Source organism: Oryctolagus cuniculus, chromosome 12, assembly GCF_051225735.1.
Source record: "Oryctolagus cuniculus isolate XC-2025 breed Fujian yellow rabbit chromosome 12, ASM5122573v1, whole genome shotgun sequence".
Taxonomy (NCBI): Eukaryota; Metazoa; Chordata; class Mammalia; order Lagomorpha; family Leporidae; genus Oryctolagus; species Oryctolagus cuniculus.
In genome coordinates, this window is record NC_142878.1 from 42,982,343 (window position 1) to 43,006,548 (window position 24,206).

The following is a 24,206-nucleotide window of genomic DNA, read 5'->3' on the forward strand; positions in this document are numbered from 1 at the left end:
CTTGGTAGGTTGGAGCAATATTTTAAGAGCAAATGTGTTTAGATATGAAATAAAGTTTCTAGACGGGGAAGTTGTTCACTTGCTCAGCTACTTTACTCTTCAGCATCTAAGCCCTGAAGATAACCATAACATTTTTAAAGGGAAAAAAATCTACATAATTTGCCAAGAACAATTTATGGTAGTTATTTACAATGCTTCTCTTTATTATACTTTTACTCAATGCAGTGTTTGGTGTTTCTTTAGCCTGTAAAAAAAATCTTGGTGGGAGAAATGGCTTAAATGTCCATCAACAGGTGAATAGAACAAATTGAGGTATATCCATACAATGGAATACTACTCGGCAAGCAAAAAGGAGGAATAACTGATACATGCAACAGCATGTCTTACCTCAAAATAAGTATGCTGAAAGAAACCAGACCTCCCCCCACACCAAAAAACCAATTATATATGGTTTGATTCCATTTACATAAAATTCTAGAAAGTATGAACAAATCTAATAGTGACATAAAGCATGTCCACTGACTGCTCAGGGTTGGAGGAGGAACTGAAGAGGGGCCCAGTTTCTTTAAGAAGATTGGGGGTCATGGACATGTTCATTATCTTGATTTTATTGAGAGTTTCATCCATGTGTATGTTTGTCCATTGTCAAAACTTCTAAAATTGAATACTTTAAAATATGCAATTTAATGTATATCAATTATATCTCAATAAAGCTGTTTTAAAATAAACTGTCAGAAAGAAGACAGAGGTAATGGATGAGACAGAGAGAAGGGAGTCTGTTCTGGAGCTATCTTGACAATGCTATTTTAAAAGTGGTTTTCGGCCGGCACCGTGGCTCAATAGGCTAATCCTCTGCCTTGCAGTGCCGGCACACCGGGTTCCAGTCCCAGTCGGGGCGCCGGATTCTGTCCCGGTTGCTCCTCTTCCAGTCCAGCTCTCTGCTGTGGCCCGGAAGTGCAGTGGAGGATGGCCCAAGTCCTTGGGCCCTGCACCTGCATGGGAGACCAGGAGAAGCACCTGGCTCCTGGCTTCAGATTAGCGCAATGCACCAGCCGCAGCGCGCTGGCCGCGGCGGCCATTGGAGGGTGAACCAACAGCAAAAGGAAGACTTTTCTCTCTGTCTCTCTCTCTCACTGTCTACTCTGCCTGTCAAAAATAAATAAATAAAAAATAAAAAAAAAATAATAGTGGTTTTCAAGGAAAGGGAATGTTCCATATATAAAATACTTGCAAAACACCTCTCCAAAATGAAATTTTCCTGAAAATGTCCTTTTCTAAGAAGATAAGAATTGTGGTTTTGAAATGAGCAGCCAAATTGCAAGCACATGATTAATTATCATGGAAAATCATTGATGTATCATCACAATTTCACAGTATTTCTTACAGTGAAAATAGAGCTCATGAAGGTAATATAAAACTTTGATTTCTGTGGTAAAAACCCTTGGTTACCACCTTGGAAAAGAACTGAGTTAAGTACTAAAATACAAGCATACAACATTTGTTATTCTTTTAACATTTGCTTTTCTTTACAGTAAATTCCAGAGGGTTCTAGTGTTCTAACACATTATTAAACCACAGGAGACCAGCCCCCATGGGCCTGTACCTTTGTTCATTTCACATAAAATGATCATTCCTATACAGATGTGTAAAGAACCTGGGTAGCTGTCTCTACTGCTAGATGATCTTGTGAACACCACTTGCCCACTCATTAAGCAGCAGTAATGATTTATACAGGGTGAACCGAGGAAGGTGGATCCCTAGGCTTAGTCATATTTTTTATTTTATGGGAAGGCAGGCAGGCTTTCTTTCTTACTTCATTTTTGAGAAGAGTAATTTAACATTAGTTCAGCATAACAGTAGGGAAATATGATATAAAATACAAATGAGAGTATTGGTTCAGGAGGACAAGACCAATATTTGAGACAGAAAGTCTGAGTTCATTTGAAAGCTGCCTGACTCACAGACTCCATCTGGAGTAACAGACATGATGGACAACATAACAGTAACACTTACGGACTGTCCTTAAGTATCATCAGCAATCTCTACACACCAGGTCTTCAACAACTGCTAAACATTCTTATCCATAATTTCAGGAGTGAAATTTGAGATGTGACTTACACCTAGTGAACAAGCCTGGAGAATCATAGCCCCTCACTATTTGCAAAGCAAAGATAAAGAGGTGCTTAGGATATCTCTACTCCAACCAATATAATCAGATAAGACCAGGGAGAAAACTCATTGAAGAATCTCTAGGCAGAATCAGGTCTACTCCCTGAGACAACTACCTTGAGAAGGACTCTGCCGTGGGTGGCTACACTGGAGACCCAGAGCCAAGTGGATACTGATTCCCTCATTTTGGGGGAGAATGTCACGAGGCAGGTAGGGATACCTGCAATTCAGCATGGCCACCTGAAAGAGTTTCGCAGTGTATAAGGCTACACACGAAACAGCAGTTACCAGCTCTGTGCGGCAAACTACAGTGAAATATAAGGTAACTAAAAAATTCATTTCCTCAGTTGCACTGGCCACATTTCAAGTGCAAATAGGCACATGGTCTTAATAGCATCCCATGGGAGATGGTGCAAGACAGAACATTCCATCAGCACAGGAAGTTCCAGTGGATAGTGTTGGGCTAGAAAGAGATGGAGGCTGACACACGACTGACAAAAAAGGAATTCTGCAATACGGGATTTGAGAATGGGAGGGCACACTGGCCACAGAGGAGCTGCATCACTCACCTCCCACAGAGGAGAGAGACCTTGGTTCCTGCTCCCCGGGCCTGCCTGTCCATAAATAACCTAGGGTTCAAGTGCTCTTATGTCCCCATGCCCTGTGGGACCTCAAAAGCCAAATGTGTGTTTTCCATAAAATATTAAGTCAAGAAAATTAAGACAGCACACTTAATGTGAAATAAAGTTCATATACTCCTGTTTAAACACAGATTAGAATTTCTGTCAGAACAATGCCAGTGAAAAGTTGACATTCTAATTAATACAATTTACATTATAAAGCACTGAATATCTTTATCTTGCTATTATAAAATGTCCTCTTTTTAAAAAAAAAAAAAAGAGAGAGAGACTCTACTCAACAGGGATTTGAGTACTAAGGGCAGTATTTAAAAATCCCTGTACAAGCGAGGGGGTTAGGGTCACTGGCACTTTACACACCATCAGCCTCAAAACCTAAAAAATGCCTGCAGAGAGGAAAGCCACACTCCCATCCTCGGGCACACGGTTTCATCATTCTTTAGCTTCCACGGGCAGCAAGAAGATTCAGAAGCATTTTTTGTTTTGTTTTGATTTGTGTTTTTTTTTTTAATTATTTTTGCAATGGTATAAAACAAGCTGCAAAACACAGACATGCAAGAATTAAAACATTTCCACATTTCCTCTCTCCTTTCTTCTCTCCTCTCCATCTCTCCCTTGTCTCTCACTTAAGATCACAGAGAACACTTGTGAACTACCATATATGTAGGACTCCCATTCGATGTTTACTCAATCCAAATTCTGAGAGTGTAAGAGGGGCAGAAAATCAACCCCACAGTTGGGTACCCAAGAATTCATGTTCATTGCCTTTGTCAATTTGACGCTATCGGTGGAAGGAATAAAGATGAGATCCTTAAAGCCTGCATTTTCATTTCCTACGACAACGTGCTTTTGCTTCATGCTTTATCACACTCCAGCACTTGGTTTCCACCCCTTCATAATTGATATAGGCCATTCGAAGCATTCAGTAAAAACCTCATGAGGTTCATCAAATGTCCCTCAGTCTATAATTCTTGCTTCTAACATTCACAAGCATATTCATCCAAGTGTTTTCCACTTTCCCTCCATAGCTTTCACTGTGCACGGGATGAGTGTAATGACAGTTGTATTAATTATCTGCTGAAAAACCCACATAGCAGCAAAAATGATGGAGATCATCGTTTTAAATATTTTATTAAAATAACCCACTGTAGAAGAGATAAAGTAGACCCTCTTGATAATGAGAGGTTCATTAATTTTACAAGAATTCTAGAAAGCTTAGAATGGTCATCAAAATGGTCTCTCTCGTTTATTTATTATTTTTAAGAAAAGGAAAACCTTCAAGTGTTGCTTTAGAGAGCAAAGGTCTAGTAAAATTTCCTGAGGTATTTTTACAAATCCTTTCGGGAAAAGCTTTGAAAAAATAGCTTAAAATAAGAAGGATTTAGATTTTATAGAAGACTTGAAATGCCTGTAAATTTCAGCTTCATCATTTAGCCGTAAAAACTCCCTTTCACTAGTGTATGACTTTTGATAAATAAAATTGGTATTCTCCATAGAGAAACAAGCAGCGTGGTCAAATCCTCCAATTACTGGTAGCAAAAGCTGAACAATCTTGCCTACCAAGTGCGTCTCCAGGTACAGTTTAAGGCCGTCGGTCTCTGCTTTAGGGGGAGTCCAATTCTCAGTGGTTTCCATGGCTTCGTGTAACCACTGGATGAATTCATCTAGTTTGTTGACAAACCCCTTGTGAGAGAAAAGAAAAGGGGAGAAAACAAGAGGAAAGGCATGTTAGTTGGCTATTTTTCGAAAAGGCAATCTTAAGAATTCTCAGCGTCACCCATGATGAACTGAACACCACTGCACTCCCAACCCAGTTTGATCTTTGCTGTGATGGGATGTCCTGACCCGGAAATCTATCAACCTGGGAAAGGCACTGTTAACAACTCTTAGGAATTCTTTGCTGAGAACTTTGGTTCAGACCGCAAGGTGTCACTATGTGCATGTGACCTCAAAACAGCAAAATGTTTCCGGTATCTGACAAACTTCTCCTTGCCAAAAATTCAGGTTGGATGTGCTAGGAACACTCATTGGCTCTGGGAGATACAAGCCTTCCTGCAAAGATGGTGTTCTTAACTGGGAAGCCTATAAAGCTGAGTTGCCTTAGTTGGACTAGAAACACATTCTGAAATCACACAACTGGTTAAAGGTACTTGGATGGGCCCTACAGGCAGCCCAAGTGTCTGTCACTGAGCCTCTGCGCTAAGCAAGCAAGAGTAGATCAGTGGGATTCATGAACAAACGTAAACACCTCACTCCTGGTATGTCCAGACATAAAGAAATATCCTTGGCTAGGAAGCACAAATCACAATAATCTCTCAATTTTTCAAATAGTGGTTATAAAATTTTATTGACCATTTAAAAGAACACATCTGTAGAAACGGAAAATATCTTGAAAAAAAAAAAAAAACCGAAAGCCCAGCTACAGACCAAAGCAAAGCAAATGGGGCCGGGCTCCGTTTTTCATGTCTGGGTAAACAGCACCACCTGGAGGTCATAAGGAGCAAAGGCAGCTTTTTACATGAGTATTTTCAGAGTTGAGGCTATTTCCCTGTTAAACTTAACCCATTTGTCAGATTTTTCCTTTTGATTAATTTTGATTAAACTTTGTAATGCCTAACAGAATATATCCTGGGACTTCACTGAGAACAGGTGAGACTTCATTTTCTCTATCGCACTTCTCAGAAGCTAAGCTTTGTTATTAAGATTTCTCCTGGACAATATTTTAAAATTTATAACCATTTAATTCAAACAACTGCATTTGCCTCAAGTAAATTCTTAGAAAAAGAGAAAACAGAATTGGGGAGGGTGGCAAAGTAGGCAAGTGCTACTCAGAAACACATTCTTGTCTATTAAATGGGGAGAGGGCTGAGTTTTGGATCCAGAGGCCCACACTCAGACCAGACTACCCCACCAAGCTCTGGTGTGTTGCCAGCCTCCACGGAGCTCAGTGTGTCAGCCCGTGTGGGGGTGTATCATATGGTTTCCCATGTTTATAACTGGCACCCAAAGCTCTCCTGTCCAATTAGCTCTACTATGCCAAGTCTCAGGACAATCACCCCCAGAGATACACATCACAACGAGATTTCACAAATGCAAGACTTGCCATTTAGCATCCTTCTGAAAGTCCATCATAACTCTGGAGTTTTGGCAAAGCCAACAAGAAATGCCATCACAGAGACACCTTAATGGGGAACTGAAACCTACAGCTGAACTGGGACTAGGAGGTAGGTTAATGCGCTTCAAATCCTAGTCTCCAACCCTACACTGATGATACCACCAAGGCTTCCTTTAGTCCTCGCCTTCACCCAGGTGAGCTGAGAAGCTGTCCAGGGGAGAAGGTTGCCTGCATTTCAAACAATCTACTCCCTTACTGAGCACATTTACAGAGGGTCAATCCAAATCAACTGTTTTTCTCATTTTCTCATGTTGCAATCTTCTCCTAAATGACAGGAATTCTGCCAAATAGTTCATTGTGCCCCCTTAGCATACATTCAGGGTGGCAGTTTCTCGGTTTTTCTCCTGTCCTGCACTTCCATAAATGTGAGACTTGTTCTGCTGTTCACTTACTCCCACATCCTTGACTTGATGCAGAAGTTGCTCAGTTTCTCAGCAGAGCCTCCAACCAGTCCTAACATCCATCCCCAAATCACCCTTTTGGACATACTAGCTAAGGCTCAGGATGTTTCAAAAGCTCATCCATGACTTGATGTTCCCCGTAGATCCCTTCAGATGTGCCCAGAATGTCTACTTATGAGCGGAAGCAAGGGCAGAGTTTGTTAGATACTTTCGTAATTACGCTTTGTGAAGGATCAAGCAACACTTGGTTGAACACTGCCTATCATCTACATAGGCTAGTCAGAAAAACAGAGTCTAAATGGCCGATAAGTAATGAAACAAAAAGGGTATTTTATAGTAATTCTAGTGTCAAATATGAGTGTTTACCATTGAGTTTGGACTTGGGTTGTTATATACGTATATATGCATTGAGGAGAAAATTAAGTAATGTAAGAAATTATTTTGGAACTGATTATATCCAAAAGGACAAAGAGTAAATAAATAGAGCCAACAAATGAAACAACATGTATGTACAAGAATGCATGGGTACCTCTTCCCAGTCTCATCCAAGTGGTAATAAACAGCATGTGTCTGATTTCCTAACAGAACCATGATTACATTGTTAGCTGGACCCTTGGGTCCTGGGTGAACCTTTCTAGATGACTCTGTGTAGCCCAGCCAAACAACAATAACAAAAACAAAGTCTGATATGAAGGGGGAAGGGTTTTCAGAGTTCTCTGACTTTATTCTGAATTACATTTCCTATCCTAAGCAATTATTCACTTGCTGCATATTTTTCTCCTTTCTTGATAAAATAAAGAAACTTTTATCAATCACAACGAAAACCTGAGAAGTCCCAGGGTTCCTAACTTTTGATTAAAAAAACAAAACAAAACTAAGAATTCTTCCTTCTTAGAAGTATCTTAGCTTCCCACTTCCTCTCCTGATTCTATGTGCAACTTCAAGAATATAAACAGAAATCACCGAAAATGTGAAACTGGAGCCCATCCAATTCTTGATACCTTTGTCACCTGCTATTTCTCAACTTCTCTCAGCTCCCTTATCTGTGTATGCTCACTAGTGCTTTGTGTACAGTGCACTGCATACCATCCCTATATCACGGGATGCTCTACTTAGAAAGATTAAGAAAGGGCCACTCAACACACCAACAACACGGATGTCCAGGAGTATTTGGACACACACACCAAACAGCTGCTGTTCATTTTCACAAACTCTGCTGGGGTCTTTGTGATGTGAATGAGGAGAATGAGGCTGACACAAGGAATAAGAGGGAAATAGAAAAAATATAAAACACAATTCTCCTGAATTGCAGGTCAGATTTTAGCACAACAAATACTGACCATTCATTCAATAATTATGTGTCAAATAGCTACTAAGTCAAGGCACACTGAACATTGCAGGATGTTGCTGGGGATACAAAGAAAAGTATCAAGACAAAGGTTTCAGTAACAGATAAAGTGCACCTAAACACTCACCTGCTGAATTCAAATAATTTTCATTGTTAAAAAAAAAAAAAAAAGAACTTTACAATAATGGGGTAGGTGTTGTGGTGAAGCAGGCTGGGATACCACTTTGGGATGAGCCAGATCTGGATTTTATAGGCATTTGGGAAGCATACAAGTAGATGGAAGCTTGCTCTCTGCCTTTCAAATAAATAAATAAATCTTTAAATACAGAATTTTATAACAAAAGGTTGGGACACACTCCCAGAGCTTGTAAAATGTATTCAGGCTGTATCAGACTTCTGTCTGTATTCAAATTCATTCCTATTATTCATAGAGACCTATCCATGTGTGTTTCTCTAACATGCAGACTTCATTCTTACCCAGAGGGTCAAAGGTAACTACAAAAATCAGATTTTCTCCATATACCCAATGCCATCAATGTGTTACATGGAAAGCACATTCAATGCACATTTGACACACCTACATGGGCTGAATCCCACACCACTGAAGGCCATCTGGGAGCTGTCATTGTTTAACTCCTGCAAGTCTAATCGGTTCAGTCTCCTTCTTGCCATGCACCACCAATTTCCTTCTTGTCCCTTTCTGATACTTCTTCCACTACCTTTCCTTCCTCTCTGCCTCCCTGCCAATCCATCCCAGGGCACGTGGTGGACGACCCAGTCCACAAGCCCCAAGCCTCCATGCCTCTTCTCGACGCCTGAGTCCTCTGTGTGAATCCCTTGCCACATCCATACTTGCTACAGGTTCTAAAAGCCTGAAACTCTCTATTGGAGCCATGCAAGGATTCGACCTCCAGAAGAAACCCCAGTCACCAATCCGGGGAGAAAAGGGAATAGCCCGTGGCCCCGCAATCACAGTCAGCACATCCTTCTCACTTGCAAATCATTTTCATCCTGGAAGTTCCCTCAGGAGGTCAGTTTTCTTTACAAGATTTCTTTATTTGAAAGGGAGAGTTACAGAGAGGCAGAGGCAGAGAGGTCTTCCATCTGCTGTTTCACTCCCCAAATGGCCACAATGGCTAGAGCTGTGCGGATCTGAAGCCAGGAGCTCCTTCTGGGTCTCCCACGCAAGTGCAGGGGCCCAAAGACTTGGGCCATCTTCTGCTGCTTTCCCAGGCCATAGTGGAGAGCTGGATCAGAAGTGGAGCCGCTGGGTCTCGAATTGGCACCCATAAGGGATGCCGGCACTGTAAGAGGCAGCTTCTCCCACTACAGCACACCACCACCCCTCGGAAGTATGTTTTCAAAAACTTATGTTTAAACTTTCTTAGCCGGCGCCGTGGCTCAATAGGCTAATCCTCCACCTTGCGGCGCCGGCACACCGGGTTCTAGTCCCGGTTGGGGCGCCGGATTCTGTCCCGGTTGCCCCTCTTCCAGGCCAGCTCTCTGCTATGGCCAGGGAGTGCAGTGGAGGATGGCCCAGGTGCTTGGGCCCTGCACCCCATGGGAGACCAGGAAAAAGCACCTGTCTCCTGGCTCCTGCCAGGATCAGCGCGGTGCGCCGGCTGCAGCGGCGGCCATTGGAGGGTGAACCAACGGCAAAGGAAGACCTTTCTCTCTGTCTCTCTCTCTCACTGTCCACTCTGCCTGTCAAAAAAAAAAAAAAAAAAAAAACTTTCTTAAGCATTACTCTCTTTCAAGACCAAGAAGTATGATGAAAGTGCATGCAAACATACACTTACTGGTGTGTGAAATCATTTGCTAAAGCCCTCAGCTGCCTAACACACATTTGAAGACTTCTATTCATAGGGATCACTTACAGCCAAGTCTTGCACTCTGATGATAAGTCAACAATATTCATGCTTTCTTTTTTCCTACCTATTTGTCTCCTACAAGCAGCCATATTTGGTCTGAAATGACCTGTAGGAGTGATGACCTGTGTGTTCTGTTAAAGGCGCCAGGCCTAACCTGGACAAAAACAGGACTTCCTTGCACCCCACGTGGAGCTTGGCAACTGCCACACAGTAGAAAACAAGACGTGGTCTCTGTCCCACGGACCTGAAAGTACAGGGGTAATTTTTTAAGGGCTTCGCAGGACTTTCAGACCAAAATAAAACTGAGAGCACCTGCACTGAGATGGCAGAGCAGAAGCATTCATCAAGAATGAGACACAATGTGGCCAGCACCACCCTGGGACGTGGTGCTGATGACGGCCATTTTGCAGATGAAGAATCTGATGACGGCCATTTTGCAGATGAAGAATCTGAGGATCAGAGAAGGTGAGATCTCCCAGGGGCAGAGTTGAAATCCGGGCCTGGATCTCTCCACAGTCTGTTCCTTCTACAGTGTCCCGTTGCTAGACAGAAGCAATGCTCCTTCCGAGACACGCATGGTCAGACCTGGTGGAGGACAAGCAACGTCCTCTCCTAGCCCCAGTCCTGCCAGCGAGATACAGTTCTCCAAGTTCTCCATCCTCTGCCTTCACAGTCACAAAATCCTGCTATTTTGTAAGGGAGCTATGATGAAACTAAATGCTTAAAGAGAAGTACATGCTTAAAAAAAAAAAAAAAAGGAAGCAAAGATCACTGTAAAGTTCATTTCAAACTTGCAGAAAATTTAAGGGAGTTACATGCTTGAATGAGCCCATTCTACCAGTGTCTTCATTAAAGATGCGTTACACTCAGTTTAATCAGAGAGGAGATGGCCCTTGGGCCTCAGGACCAAGGAGGTAGCTCAGCCACCTACTTGATCTGCTCATTTCCTTTTGGAATTTGCTATTTGGATGTGAATGAAAAGTGTGATTCGTCCCCAGAAGGAGTCACGTTTCCCAGCACAGAGAGAGATCAGGAGTGGTATCTGATCAAGTCGCAGCCTCCAGACAGGCACATGATGAAGGCAGCAAGAAGTGAAGCATTCTCACCATATTCAGGAACTGGTCAGCCCCCCCACCCCCCCACTGAATCTTTTACGCTATTAAAAAGTGTTTACCTCCAAGGCTAACAGATTCAGGGAATGCGCTCAGCTGGGCAACTCCAGCTGAGAGAGAGGGTCTGTGCTAGGTTGTTGTATACACGACAGTCATTTAAGTCACGTTAGACCCTGTGAAGTGGCAGACACAAGAGTGAAGCCCAGCAGATAGAGACCTGTTCAACACGCTGTGGTTGGAAGGTGGTGGGGCCCTGCTGGTGCTGCAGGCAGTGGGGATCCTGACAGGCCAGCTGATCTAACAACAGCTTGTCTACGTCCCCAGCAGAAACCAGAAGCTGAAAAAATAAGGATTGACTGTGGGGCACAAGGGAGGATATATTAAAAGAGAAAAAAGGAGGGGAAAATGCCCATCTTGAACCAGCATGGATAATGTTAAGAAAACATTCCTAAAGATAGACAAAACTGCATTTTGATTCCATATAGAAACTCAATGAGCTACTTAATGTCCCTCCACTTCAATTTCTTCATGTAAAAAATAGGGACAATAACATTTATCTCGGGGTTATGTGAGACTATAACAGAAAATGTATTTTACAGTCTGTTATAAAACCATGACTTGATAAGTGATTTTAAAAATCGTTCCTAATCAATAAGCTTCAATTTGATCTTTAATCTCATCCTTTAAAAAAAAAATGTTGATTATGGGCCAGCGCTGTGGTGCAGCGGGTTAAAGCCCCAGCCTACAGTGCCAGCATCCCATATGGGTACCGGTTCGAGTCCCAGCTTCTCCATTTATGATCCAGCTCTCTGCTATGGCCTGGGAAAAGTGCTGGGGCCCCTGCACTCAAGAAGAAGCTCCTGGCTCCTGGCTTCGAATCAGCTCAGCTCTGGCCATTGCGGTCATCTGGGGAGTAAACCAGTGTATGGAGGACCTCTCTCTCTACCTCTCTCTGTACTCTGTCTTTCAAATAGATAAATCTTTTTAAAAATTTTTTTAAATGTTGATTATTCACTAAACACTGTGCTAGGTGCTACAGGGGAGATGGGTGGGGAAATTTCCCACACAGGCACAATCAAAGGTGTGGCAGCAATTGCCTTGAGCATTCAGAAGAGGGAGCCCTAGTTTCTGCTTCACAAGATCTCTGAGGCAGTGTGGGTGAGGCAGAGTTTGCACCTGCATGTTAATGAGGATTTCACCATCTCCCTCCTCCACTGGTGGATCTGGACAGCACCATATTTCTCTGTTAATAACCACACATTTAAGAATAATATGACTTAACTGTTCAGAAAACAGGCCATATTCTTTGGAGAAAGTTTGCATATTAGCAATAGGACTACCAAGGAGTAACAGCTAAAGGACTTGACAATTTTCTTACTCACAGTACAGCTTTATTTAGACTCTGAAAACCAGCAAAATGACAACTCCATTTAGACGTGAAATTATGCATTGGGATTTTATATGCATATGAGGAGTCTTCAAAAAGTTAATAGAAATATGTATTATGAAAAAACTATGCATGGATTTCATGTTTTCTTGTACCAAAATACATTTATAATTCCATTTTCTATGAGCTTTTTGAAGCATATTTATCAACATATACATTTGATCTCCCATCCTTGTGAATAATTTTTAGTTCCTATATGATTTAGATTTTAGATTTACATATATATAGATTATATATGATTTAGATTTAGATTCCTACATGAATTTAGATTTCTATACAATAGGACTTACCTATGCAATTTACCTTTCCCAACCATCTATCTATGTACTTAACATGTAGCAAGACAAATTCAAGATAAAGCACAGCAGAGTCAAGACTGCTGCTGTAGATTCTAGCACTTCACTCATTTACCCACATTCCCACCTACAAAATCCAACTTAGTACAGGCAACTGGCAGAAGAGATGGTCTGTGATTCAAGAACAAAGACTGAAGTGAAAGTTAAGTGATTCAGGCCGTGCTAATTCTGATGTCACACACACACAAAACCCAGGTAGGGAAATGTCATATGAAATATTTAGCTTATTTTCTAAAGGCTGAATAGGATGGTTTTAGAATATTTATTCCTGATAGAACTGTCCCAGAATAGAGGCAAATGGTTATCACTAGAAAAGAGAGCAAAAACAATCAAACAGAAAACATAAAATTTCCAGTTGGGAAGTTCTATTCTGAGTCAGTATCATGTAGAAGAGATGAATTGAGCTGAAATCATGACTTCTTCAAATACCATTGACAGCAGTTTCAACTGGGAAAACAAGAGCCCAGAAAGATCCCTGACTCACCACTGGAAAAGGTCCTCCAACAAATCTAGAGAACCTGTGGGTTCAGGGATTCCCTGTGGGTTTATAAAAAAAGATTATCACTGATTCTAAGGACAAGACAAGATTAGAATGCATATAATCAAAGTATAATAAAGGGGGCTGGCGCTGTGGCGAAGCAGGTTAACACTGTGGCCTGAAGCACCAGCATCCCATATGGGTGCCAGTTAGAAACCTGGGTGCTCCACTTCCAATCCAGCTCTCTGCTCTGGCCTGGGAAAGCAGTAGAAGATGGCCCAAGTCCTTGGGCCCCTGCACCCGCATGGGGCACCCAGAAGAAACTCCTGGCTCCTGGCTTCAGATCCGCATAGCTCTGGCCATTGCGGCCAACTGGGAAGTGGGCCATCCAATGGAAGACCCCCCGCTCTCTCTCTCTCTCCTTCTTTCTGTACAACTTTTTGAGGAAAAAAAAAAAAACAAATCTTTAAAAAAAAAAGTATAATAAAATAGGCATGAATGAAAGACTTGGAAATAAACTGGAGCTAATAACAGGTTGATATTAATTAAGCACTTGCTATGTGCCAGGCACTCATCTAATCCTTACGACAATCCCATGATAGAAGATTCCCACACTCTCCATTGTATATGGAGGACACTTCAGCACAGACAAGCTTATATACAGCTATAAGGTGTGAAGTTGTTGTTGCTCCCAGGAATTCTGAAGGTCCCAAAGCTAGGTGACTTCCTCTAAGTGAGATTTTGCATCAAATGCCAATACCCCAGAGACAATGAATGAGCAGGTCAGCCCATCTTAATCTACACCTACAAACAAGGATCTTAGATGCTCATACTTTGAAATTTAGGATTATGAAAAGTTAATGATGGGGCTGGTGCTGTGGCGCTGACATCCTATATGTGCGTCGGTTCAAGTCCCGGCTGCTCCACTTCTGATCCAGTTCTCTGCTATGGCCTGGGAAAGGAGTAGAAGATGGCCCAAGTGCTTGGGCCCCTAATCCCATGTGGGAGACCCAGAAGAAGCTCCTGGCTCCTGGCTTCGGAAGGGCACAGCTCTGGCTGTTGTGGCCGATTGGAGAGTGAACCAGCAGATGGAAGACTCCCCCACCCCCCGCCTATCATTCTCTCTCTGTGTAACTCTCACTTTCAAATAAATAAATAAATCTTTTTTAAAAAGTTAATGATTTAATAGTAGCTTTCCCATATCCAGTATCATACACATCAATACTTATCATGTGTGTACTCTCTACAAACTATGCTAGTTACATCTAAATTTGTTGAATTGTCACAAATTTCCCCAATAGACAAAGAGACTAAGGCATAAAGGACTCAAATAATTTAGTCAAGATCATAAAGCAACAAAAATGGTTATTAAGTAGTTTTGTTACCAAGTCCAAGCTCTTGACTCCAAACCAAAAATATACTCTCCATCAAACCAGACTTTCTTCCAAGAGGTTTTCATTAACAAAGGACGGTAATATTCTCCGCTGTCTATTCTTTTTTTTTTTTTAAGATTTTTATTTTATTTATTTGAAAGAGTTACAGAGAGAAGCAGAGACAGAGAGAGGTCTTCCATCTGCTGGGTCACTCCCCAGATGGCCTCAATGGCCGGGGCTGCGCTGATCCAAAGTCAGGAACTTCTTCCAAGTTTCCCACATGGGTGCAGTGGCCCAAGAACTTGAGCCATCTTCTACTGCTTTCCCAGGCCATAGCAGAGAGCTGGATTGGAAGAGGAGCAGCTGGGATGAGAACTGGCGCCCATATGGGATGCTGGCGCTTCAGGCCAGGGCTTTAACCCACTGCGCCACAGCGTGGCCCCCGCTGTCCATTCTTATTTCCCTTTATGAGAACCCGATACTCGTCCCACAGCCCAACCATTCCCATCACAGCCCTGCTTCAGATCATTCCTCTGACATCCTGTGCTCATTTTTCTTTCTCCACTACTGTTGGTCTTTTTATTTGTTTCCTCCTTTTCCACAGCCCCTCTCCTCCCTTGTTCTGATTTTCTCTCTTCACTACCCACTCTGTTTCCTCTTCTTTCCTGCTCATTCCTTCTCTCTTTTTTTCTACAGCTGTAAGTCTCCCCCCAACCCCAGCCATCTTCTTGGGGACTAATCGGTCACTTTTAATAAACAACATTTCCTGACATAAAGTTTTAATGAAAAGGGCTGGATCCTTAACACTGAAGTGCAGAGCTGAAAATGTTGTCACAATCCTGTGTTTAGATTAGCTCTAAATACTTTCCTGATTAGTAAGACCTCCTTGTAAATCAAATATCTGGAACAGGAATGCATGGGCCTAGATGGGAGGGTTTATAGAATATTAAGGTTAGTCAAAAGATACTCTGTGGTTATTGAGTTGTTCTTTATCTAAATATTCTAGATTTTCTAATAATAATTTTTTAAAAGAACAATCTGGAATTCCATGTGGGTAGTTTATCAATACTGGATGATGAAGAAAATGCTCTAGCCAACTTTCTAGAGAACCGCAGGGCAGCAAGTCAGGAAAGGGAAGTAACTCAGCCAGTGCACTCCCAGGATGGCCAGGAAGACAGAAAACAGTATTATCTAAATCTGCTTGGAAAGGAAACATGTGAAAGTCCCCCTAGAGGGGAGAAACACAAACCAAAAAGCCCTGAGCATCCATCTAGTTCAAAGGCTCCCTCTCCATTTTACAGGTGAGGAAAACTGAAGCTTGGAAATGGTAAGTACCCGACTGACAACACACAACCAGGAGACAGCTGGGTGGCCGAGCCAGAGCAAGCTCTTAGGTGTTGTGTCAAGTAGAGAGCTTTCATTGTTCATTTTCCACTTTTCATGGTCATCTTTTGGACAAGATTTCTGGAGGCTGTAAAAAAGGAACATTTAACTAAATGTCTTTAATGTAATATAAACTTTACAGTCCTACTGGTTTAGCCAATTGTATATACAATTTAGGTTGGATACTATTAGACCAGCTGAAATGAAGATTGTCTTTTTGTTGTTGTTGTTGTTCAAACTCCATGTGTATATATGCATACATACACGTGTGTGTATTAAGTTTTTTATCCAGGAACTATTTATTGAGCCTTTACTATGTATCTGAAATTGCATTAAGGCCTGGGACTTACACGAATGACTCCCATTCTTTCCATAAAGGGTTCAGAGCATGGAGATGTGATGTGTTTGATGATGTACATTTGTGGTTAACAAACTATGACCCCAGCACTCCTTGAGATTATTAAGAATAATCGGGGCCCCAAAGAGCTCTTGCTTCTTTGGTCTGCATCTATCAATATTCATTTTAATAAGTTAAAAATATCAATTTTAAACTAACAACAATTATGTGCTATGTTTTCAAATAGAGCAAAAAGGGGAGTATTCTTGTAGCTGTATGCAAAAAGCAAATGTCTAGCTTGATAGAAGAAAGCTGGATTTCCATTTCTACTTCTGCATTGACTCTATTATGATATCACACGTCACGCAGCCTCTGTAAAATGCCACTATTCACAGAGTAAGAACAAGAAAAGCAAACAACTCTTCAGCATTACCATGAAAACAGCCCTGACCCTGTGGACCCACAGAAAGGATCTTGGCAATACCTAGAGGCACCCGGACCGCTCTCGGAGAACTTCTGTTGTAGCCCACCCTGAGCAGTCAGCGGCTACTGGAAAGGCGCTGAACTCAGTCTAGGGACGTCAAGGAGGGCTTCTTGCAGGAATTCACGACGAAGCTGAGCTCTAACGGGAAAGCCTAAGTGATTGAGCAAAAGAGCAGAGGGCACTGGGAGTAGAAGAGAAGATTCCTGCAGAAGAAGCCCACGAGAAAACAGCTCCCTTTGGGAACGCTAAGTAGCAGAGCAGGACAGACTCTCTGCTGGCAAGTAGGAAAACACCATGAAATGAGATTGGAAAGCTGACCAGAGCCAGACCACAGACAGCATATTCTGGGGTTTGGACTTTATCCTGAGGACAATGGGGTGTTCGTTAAAGTTTCCAAGCAGAGGAATGAGAGAATCTGACTGGCATCTTAGAAGATTCACTCCGGCTGCAGTGTGGAGAAGAGATTGACAGTCTTAAGCCTAGAGCAGAAAGGCAGTTAAAGGGCTGCTCTAGTACTCTGTGGAGAGGTTGACAAGACTAGGCTAGGGCAGTGTAGATAGACATGAGAACACGCCAAGTTACAGAGAGTACCAGAGGGCAGAATGGACAGAGCAACTGGGCAGGACAGATGAGAAAGGTTTTAGGATCTGAGATGAACTTTCTGTTTTTGATTGGATTAGGAAATGTGGAAGGAAAAATTGTTTGCAGGAAACTCCTGAACCTGATAGCACAAATTAATTTTTTTTTTTCATTTAAAAGGGAGGGGGAAGAGGGAGAGAGGGAGGGAGAGGGGAGAGGGGGAGAGGGGGAGAGGGGGAGAGGGGGAGAGGGAGAGAGGGGGAGAGAGGGAGAGAGGGAGAGAGGGAGAGAGGGAGAGAGGGAGGGGGGAGAGGGGGAGGGGGAGAGAGGGAGGGGGGAGAGAGGGAGGGGGGAGAGGGGGAGGGGGAGGGGGAGAGAGGGAGAGAGGGAGAGAGGGAGAAAGGGAGAGGGGGAGAGGGGGAGAGGGGGAGGGGGGAGAGGGGGAGAGGAGGAGAGAGGGAGAGAGGGAGAAAGGGAGAGGGGGAGAGGAGGAGAGGGGGAGGGGGGAGAGGGGGAGAGGAGGAGAGAGGGAGAGAGGGAGAAAGGGAGAAAGGGAGAGGGGGAGAGGAGGAGAGGGGGAGGGGGGAGAGGGGGAGAGGAGGAGAGAGGGAGAGAGGGAGAAAGGGAGAGGGGGAGAGGAGGAGAGGGGGAGGGGGGAGAGGGGGAGAGGAGGAGAGAGGGAGAGAGGGAGAAAGGGAGAAAGGGAGAGGGGGAGAGGAGGAGAGGGGGAGGGGGGAGAGAGGGAGAGAGGGAGAAAGGGAGAGGGGGAGAGGAGGAGAAAGGGAGAGGGGGAGAGGGGGAGAGGAGAAGAGAGGGAGAGAGGGAGAAAGGGAGAGGGGGAGAGGGGGAGGGGGGAGAGGGGGAGAGGAGGAGAGAGGGAGAGAGGGAGAAAGGGAGAAAGGGAGAGGGGGAGAGGAGGAGAGGGGGAGGGGGGAGAGAGGGAGAGAGGGAGAAAGGGAGAGGGGGAGAGGAGGAGAGGGGGAGGGGGGAGAGGGGGAGAGGAGGAGAGAGGGAGAGAGGGAGAAAGGGAGAGGGGGAGAGGAGGAGAGGGGGAGGGGGGAGAGGGGGAGAGGAGGAGAGAGGGAGAGAGGGAGAAAGGGAGAAAGGGAGAGGGGGAGAGGAGGAGAGGGGGAGGGGGGAGAGGGGGAGAGGAGGAGAGAGGGAGAGAGGGAGAAAGGGAGAGGGGGAGAGGAGGAGAGGGGGAGGGGGGAGAGGGGGAGAGGAGGAGAGAGGGAGAGAGGGAGAAAGGGAGAAAGGGAGAGGGGGAGAGGAGGAGAGGGGGAGGGGGGAGAGAGGGAGAGAGGGAGAAAGGGAGAGGGGGAGAGGAGGAGAAAGGGAGAGGGGAGAGGGGGAGAGGAGAAGAGAGGGAGAGAGGGAGAAAGGGAGAGGGGGAGAGGGGGAGAGGGGAGAGAGGGGAGAGGAGGAGAGAGGGAGAGAGGGAGAAAGGGAGAAAGGGAGAGGGGGAGAGGAGGAGAGGGGGAGGGGGGAGAGAGGGAGAGAGGGAGAAAGGGAGAGGGGGAGAGGAGGAGAAAGGGAGAGGGGGAGAGGGGGAGAGGAGAAGAGAGGGAGAGAGGGAGAAAGGGAGAGGGGGAGAGGGGGAGGGGGGAGAGAGGAAGAGAGGGAGAAAGGGAGAGGGGGAGAGAGGGAGAAGGAGAAAGGGAGAGGGGGAGGGGGAGAAAGGGAGAGGGGGAGAGGGGGAGAGGGGGAGAGGGGAGAGGGGGAGGGGAGAGGGGGAGGGGGAGAGAGGAGAGGAGGAGAGAGGGAGAGAGGGAGAGAGGGAGAGGGGGAGAGGGGGAGAGGCAGAAAGGAGAGGAGGAGAGAGGGAGAGAGGGGGATAGAGAGGGAGAGAGAGAGGGAGAGAGGGAGGGAGGGAGAGGGGGAGAGGGAGGGGGGGGAGGGAGGAGATGGGGAGAGAGAGAGAATCATCTACCTGCTGGTTCATTCCTCAAATATCTGCAACAACCACAGCTGGCCAAGTTGAAACCAACAGTCAAGACCTAAATCAGAATCTCCCACATGGACAGCAAGGACTCAATCAATTGAGCTACAATCTGCTGCCTCCCTGAGTACACATTAGTAGGAAGCAGGAACCTGAAGTGGGGCCTAGATTTGAATGCAGGCAGATGCAGATGTCGCAAGCAGCATGAATGCCCATGAATGCGGTTTCTGAACTCAGCTGACGTGTCTAATAAGGCAGCTGTCTCTACGAGCCTGGAACTCCAGAGCAAGATCTAATCAGAGAAAACAGACGTCCAGATAGCACTGGAGACAAGGATGAGCTGTCCAAGGAGCAGTGTGGAAAGAGCGGACCTACGAGGGCTGTGCCCTCAGCCGTCCTCACCCCAGGACCTCATTCTGTCACCTGTCTCAGTGCTTCAGAATCGATCGTGCAGCTCTTCATCAGCAAACTGAACTTGGAGAAGGAAAATCTCCTGAAAGTCTCTGAGGGCTGCAAGGAGCTCACAGGTGCAGAGCATCTCAGGTTGGTCTGGGGGATAAAGTCCTTGCTGTCCCTTGGTGAGGAGTCTGTAAGATCTGGTGTAACCTGGAGACAGGACGGCCTCATGGCAGGTACTGGGGTCTGGGAGGGAGGGGTTTCAGTTGTGAAGTGAGGATTCTAGGCTGCATGATTTCTCAGGTCTCTCCCAGTGTCAACATCTGTGGCTCTTGCACACACAGTCTCCTTCAAAGCCACAGGTATTCAGATGGTTTACCTTTCCTTTGCTACTTAGCCAGGGAATTCCTGGCTATGCCTTCCATACACCCTCCTAATGCCTTTTACTCCACTCATATTTATCTTTCAAGATCTAGTTCAACAACCCCTCACTCCCAAAATCATCCCCATCTATTGCCAGCTTTCCAACACATTTTCCTAATCTTTCCAGCTTTAGCAGTCAGGAGATTGAGGGGCAATTCTAAAGCCATCAGACACCTCTCCTTTTTCCTCCTGTAATATTCTATAATGACCTTACCTCTGGTTAAAGAGTGCTGTTAGAAGGATTATTTATTAGCACATAGTTATAAATACATATTATAAATATATGTGATAAATAAGTACATATATTTATAAGGCTCTTGTGTGACAATATTATAAACTAGAATGTCTGTGTTTGTCCAGATATGCATTTACAGTGGAAATTTCCCTACATAAACTTCCTAAGATGTCAGAGAAGTGCGTTAAATAAAATTATTGGGCCAATTAGAAGATAATTATCTCTAGTACAATGTAAGAATCATCTCTCAAGACAGGAAGCCCAGAGTTTCGCAGAGAAAAGGGAGCAAGAACCCAGGGTGGCCATTTTAGGTCCCAAGCAGTAGGAGGGGTCTACTTAACTGTTGTGGCTTGGGGGTTGCCTAGGAGGCTGAACTTCATAATGACCACGGGGGCTAAAGGTAGCGAAGAAACCACGGGGTGGTGGCACTATGAATAGGGAGTTGCTAAAATCTGATCCCTCCCCTCCCACAGTAGAAACAATAGTAACAACCACAAGCAATAACATTTCTCCCATGGAGCACTACTATATGCCAGCCCTTTAATTATTTTATATTTAACTGTCACAACTCTATGCAGATTTGATTTCTAATTCTGCTTTGCAGAGGAGGAAACTAGGGTGCAGAAAGGTGAAGACGCGTGCTCAGATTAACACAGGTGACAGGAATAGCACAGATGATACAAAGCTGGGACTTGGTTTACGCAACGTGGCTCCACATCCCAGCCAAACAACATCACAGAGAGAACCTCCTCCACGAATATGCATCACTTTGGAAATCTCTTCATGTCTAATGGAATTGTTCCTTTGCCACAGAGCTCCTTCCATCTACTACTTTTCGGAAGATTCACCTTCCCAGTGCCTTGAGCAAGGCTATTCTTGGAGTTCTTTCCAGCTACATCCACCCTACATAAAAATGTGTCTAGACACAGAAGTCGGCATAATATGATTTTTCACTAAGAAGACCCTGGTCAGTAGTTTCTTAAATACAATGGCACGTATTTAACAATATATAATTTGAGATGTGATGAGGATAGGATAAGGAGGATGGCTTTAGTGAAACTTTACCTTGGAAAAACAAATAGTCTTCTCTATGCTATAGAGAAAAAGGAATTGAAAGTAAAAATACTTTTGTTAATTTAACTTGCCAGCTTTATTTTGGGGCTCATGCGGGAAGAAGATGGGGATTACAAAATTGCCAACTGTGACATTTAGCTTTCTCCACCACTGCCATGATTCTCTGAAGTGGGCGGTGCTGAATACTCTCCACACAAATCTACATATCTCAAAGCACCCCCTCTATGGTCTGGCTTTTCTGAAAGTATTACAAAAGAAATAATATTAACCTCCTTTATTCCTAGATAAACCGTGAAGGCCAATGTCACAGTCACCGGCTTCCTAATAGGTAATGAATTCAGTCTTATCCACCTAAAGAATGGGCCTGAGCTTATAGGCAGTGCCTTTCCTGTAAGTTTGCTTTTTCTTGCAGGTTCACTGGGAAAAAATCCTGGCCAATCATCTTTAGCTATTTCAAGATAAAAACACGACCCTTCTTAGACACAGTCTGACATCATCAGTGACTTTGACATGGCACTCACATTCTTGGCATGATTCTCCCCATCCTGTCCAAATGGAGCACAAGCAGCAGTGTTGATAGGTAAATTTAAGACATTACAAAAGCAGCTCTGCCAAGACAGTATGTTTCCAATCTGTCTCATTTAGCTGACTTTGTTTGCCATAAAATTCAGACTAATCCGTATCTAATTCTAACTGGGTTATTCACTTGTTTACTGTAACCACTGAGCCTGGTATCTTGGCATCTTATAAATTCTAGCCAGGCCCCAAATTCCTCTAGGGTGTCTGGTTCTTGTCATGTAACAGTGCTAGGAACGCAGCATTGCAGCAGGAATAGTTCCATATCTCCAAGCTCGTTAATGTCCTGGCTTCACATTCACTTACCATTAGGATCTTCTAAGGGGAATTCACCCAGAATCCCACAGAACACAAAGGCAGCCATGTTGAAGTGATATACTCCAGAGAATATTTTACAGAAGTGCCTGCTTCTCTCAGTTACTCCTCGTCGTCAGTCTCATAAAATTTAAGAACTAAGGGGTATTTGTAAATCATTCAATTTCTTTATTTATGCTTGTTTCTCAAAACTCAGACTTGAGAGGTTAGGTTTCCAAGGCCACAATGCTACTTAGGGGCAGAACTGAGGTTTCTATTCTATGTCTTTCTAGTATGGTTGATACTAATTCCTTGGATTCATAGGAAGACTCAGGAGAGTTATACAAGTAACATTTATGTAGGCTTTCTGATACACAGGCAGCCTTTGCTCCTTGTAATTTCATGCACTGGTCTGTGTGATGACATAATAAACATAATTAATATCTCATTTTTAAGATTTGCATGTAAACTCTAAAGGATTTATTTAAGGTTTCATAGTTTAAAAGTGCGGTTATATACTGAGCCCAGTTCACAACTTGAAAGGATTTTCTGCCTTGAAGTCCTAGACCTTTGAGCTAACAACTAACTTCTCAATGTCTCTCTCTTCACTGGTGAAATGGGAATACAATATAATAATGTGTGCATCAAGAAGAGTTTTCGGCCTTGAGAATTAAGGGCTTTGTTTGACATGCTACAAGTAGGCAATAAACATCAAAGTTTTCTTTTCTTTTTTCTTTTTCTTTTTTTAAGATTTATTTTATTTATTTGAAAGACAGAGTTACACAGAGAGGTAGAGACAGAGAGAGAGGTCTTCTATCCGCTGGTTCACTCCCCAGATGGCTGCAACGGTCAGAGCTGCACCAATCTGAAGCCAGGAGCCAAGAGCTTCCTCCTGGTCTCCCAAGTGGGTGCAGGGGGCCAAGGACTTGGGCCATCTTCCACTGCTATCCCAGGCCACAGCAGAGAGCTGAATTGGAAAAGGAGCAGCTGGGACTAGAAGCAGCGCCCATATGGGATGCCGGCACTTCAGGCCAGGGCTTTAACCCGCTGAGCCACAGTGTTGGCCCCATCTTTAAATTTTCTAATTGTTATGTTTTCAAAGCATTCAACAAGCAATACAAAGTTACTTTAGGCTTAAGAATAAAAGAACACTTCATTAATAGCCTAGGAATTATTTTAGCTGAATAAAAAAACCATAAAACTAAGCTTATTCTTCTTTTGGTTTCATCAGGGTAGAAATATTTGCCCTAAAATGTGGTTTAAATGGGTAGGGACAGCTGTTTGGTCAGGCTGTTAAGTTGTTGCTTCGGACTCCCATGTCCCTTATCAGGTTCAAGTCTGGTTCTTCCATTTCTGATCCAGCTTCCTTACTAATATGCAAGCTGAGAGGCAGCAGATTATGGTTAAAGTGCTTGGGTCCCTGCCGCCTACATGGGAGACCTGGATGGGGTCCTCAGCTCCTGGCTTCACCTTGCCCAGCCCTGGCTGTGGTGGGTATCTGTGGAGTGAACCAGCAGATCAAAGATCTCTTTCTGTCTCTGTCTGCCTTTCAAATAAAAACAATATGAAAAAAAAAATGTGGTTAGACACTATCATCCTCTTGATACAACAAGATATTGCTGGTTCCCATTCATTGCAACCCAAGGAAAATCATAAAGAACTATTTTTGGTTTCATGTTTAAAACTGCAAAGGAGCAGATATCTTTCTTGTGTTTCAGAGGCAAAAAAAAAAAGAAAGAAAGAAAGAAAGAAAGAAAGAAAGAAAGAAAGAAAGAAAGAAAGAAAGAAAGAAAGAAAGAAAGAAAGAAAGAAAGAAAGAAAGAAAGAAAGAAAGAAAGAAAAAGAAAGAAAGAAAGAAAGAAACTGAAAAGCTGCAGTGATGAGATACTACCTCAAGGTGGTGCTAAATCATCACAGATAAAGCCTCAAGACCTAGTGAGGACTCAAATGTTCCTAGCCTGTTTACCAGCAAGGAATTTGCCCTGGATCCCCCTGGTTCCTCTCCACTATCCTTGTGAAATGACCTTGACATGCTCAACAAACCCATGAGCAATGTTACCTTGCAGGTTTTTCCCTGGCATTGCAGCAAACGTACTTAAAAGATTTTTACTACCCTTA

At 43.8% G+C, this 24,206-nt stretch overlaps 1 protein-coding gene across 15 annotated transcripts in view; it reads right to left on the reverse strand.

Moving 5' to 3' along the window:
* AKAP6 (A-kinase anchoring protein 6) overlaps positions 1–24,206 on the reverse strand; it is a 633,025-nt gene that overhangs the window by 248,466 nt on the left and 360,353 nt on the right. For all 15 annotated transcript variants that reach the window (XM_051822153.3, XM_089309798.1, XM_051822154.3 and 12 more), the window contains one exon: positions 4,368–4,490. In XM_051822153.3, the coding sequence (XP_051678113.3) occupies positions 4,368–4,490 (123 nt within the window). The remainder of the gene's footprint in view (positions 1–4,367; positions 4,491–24,206) is intronic.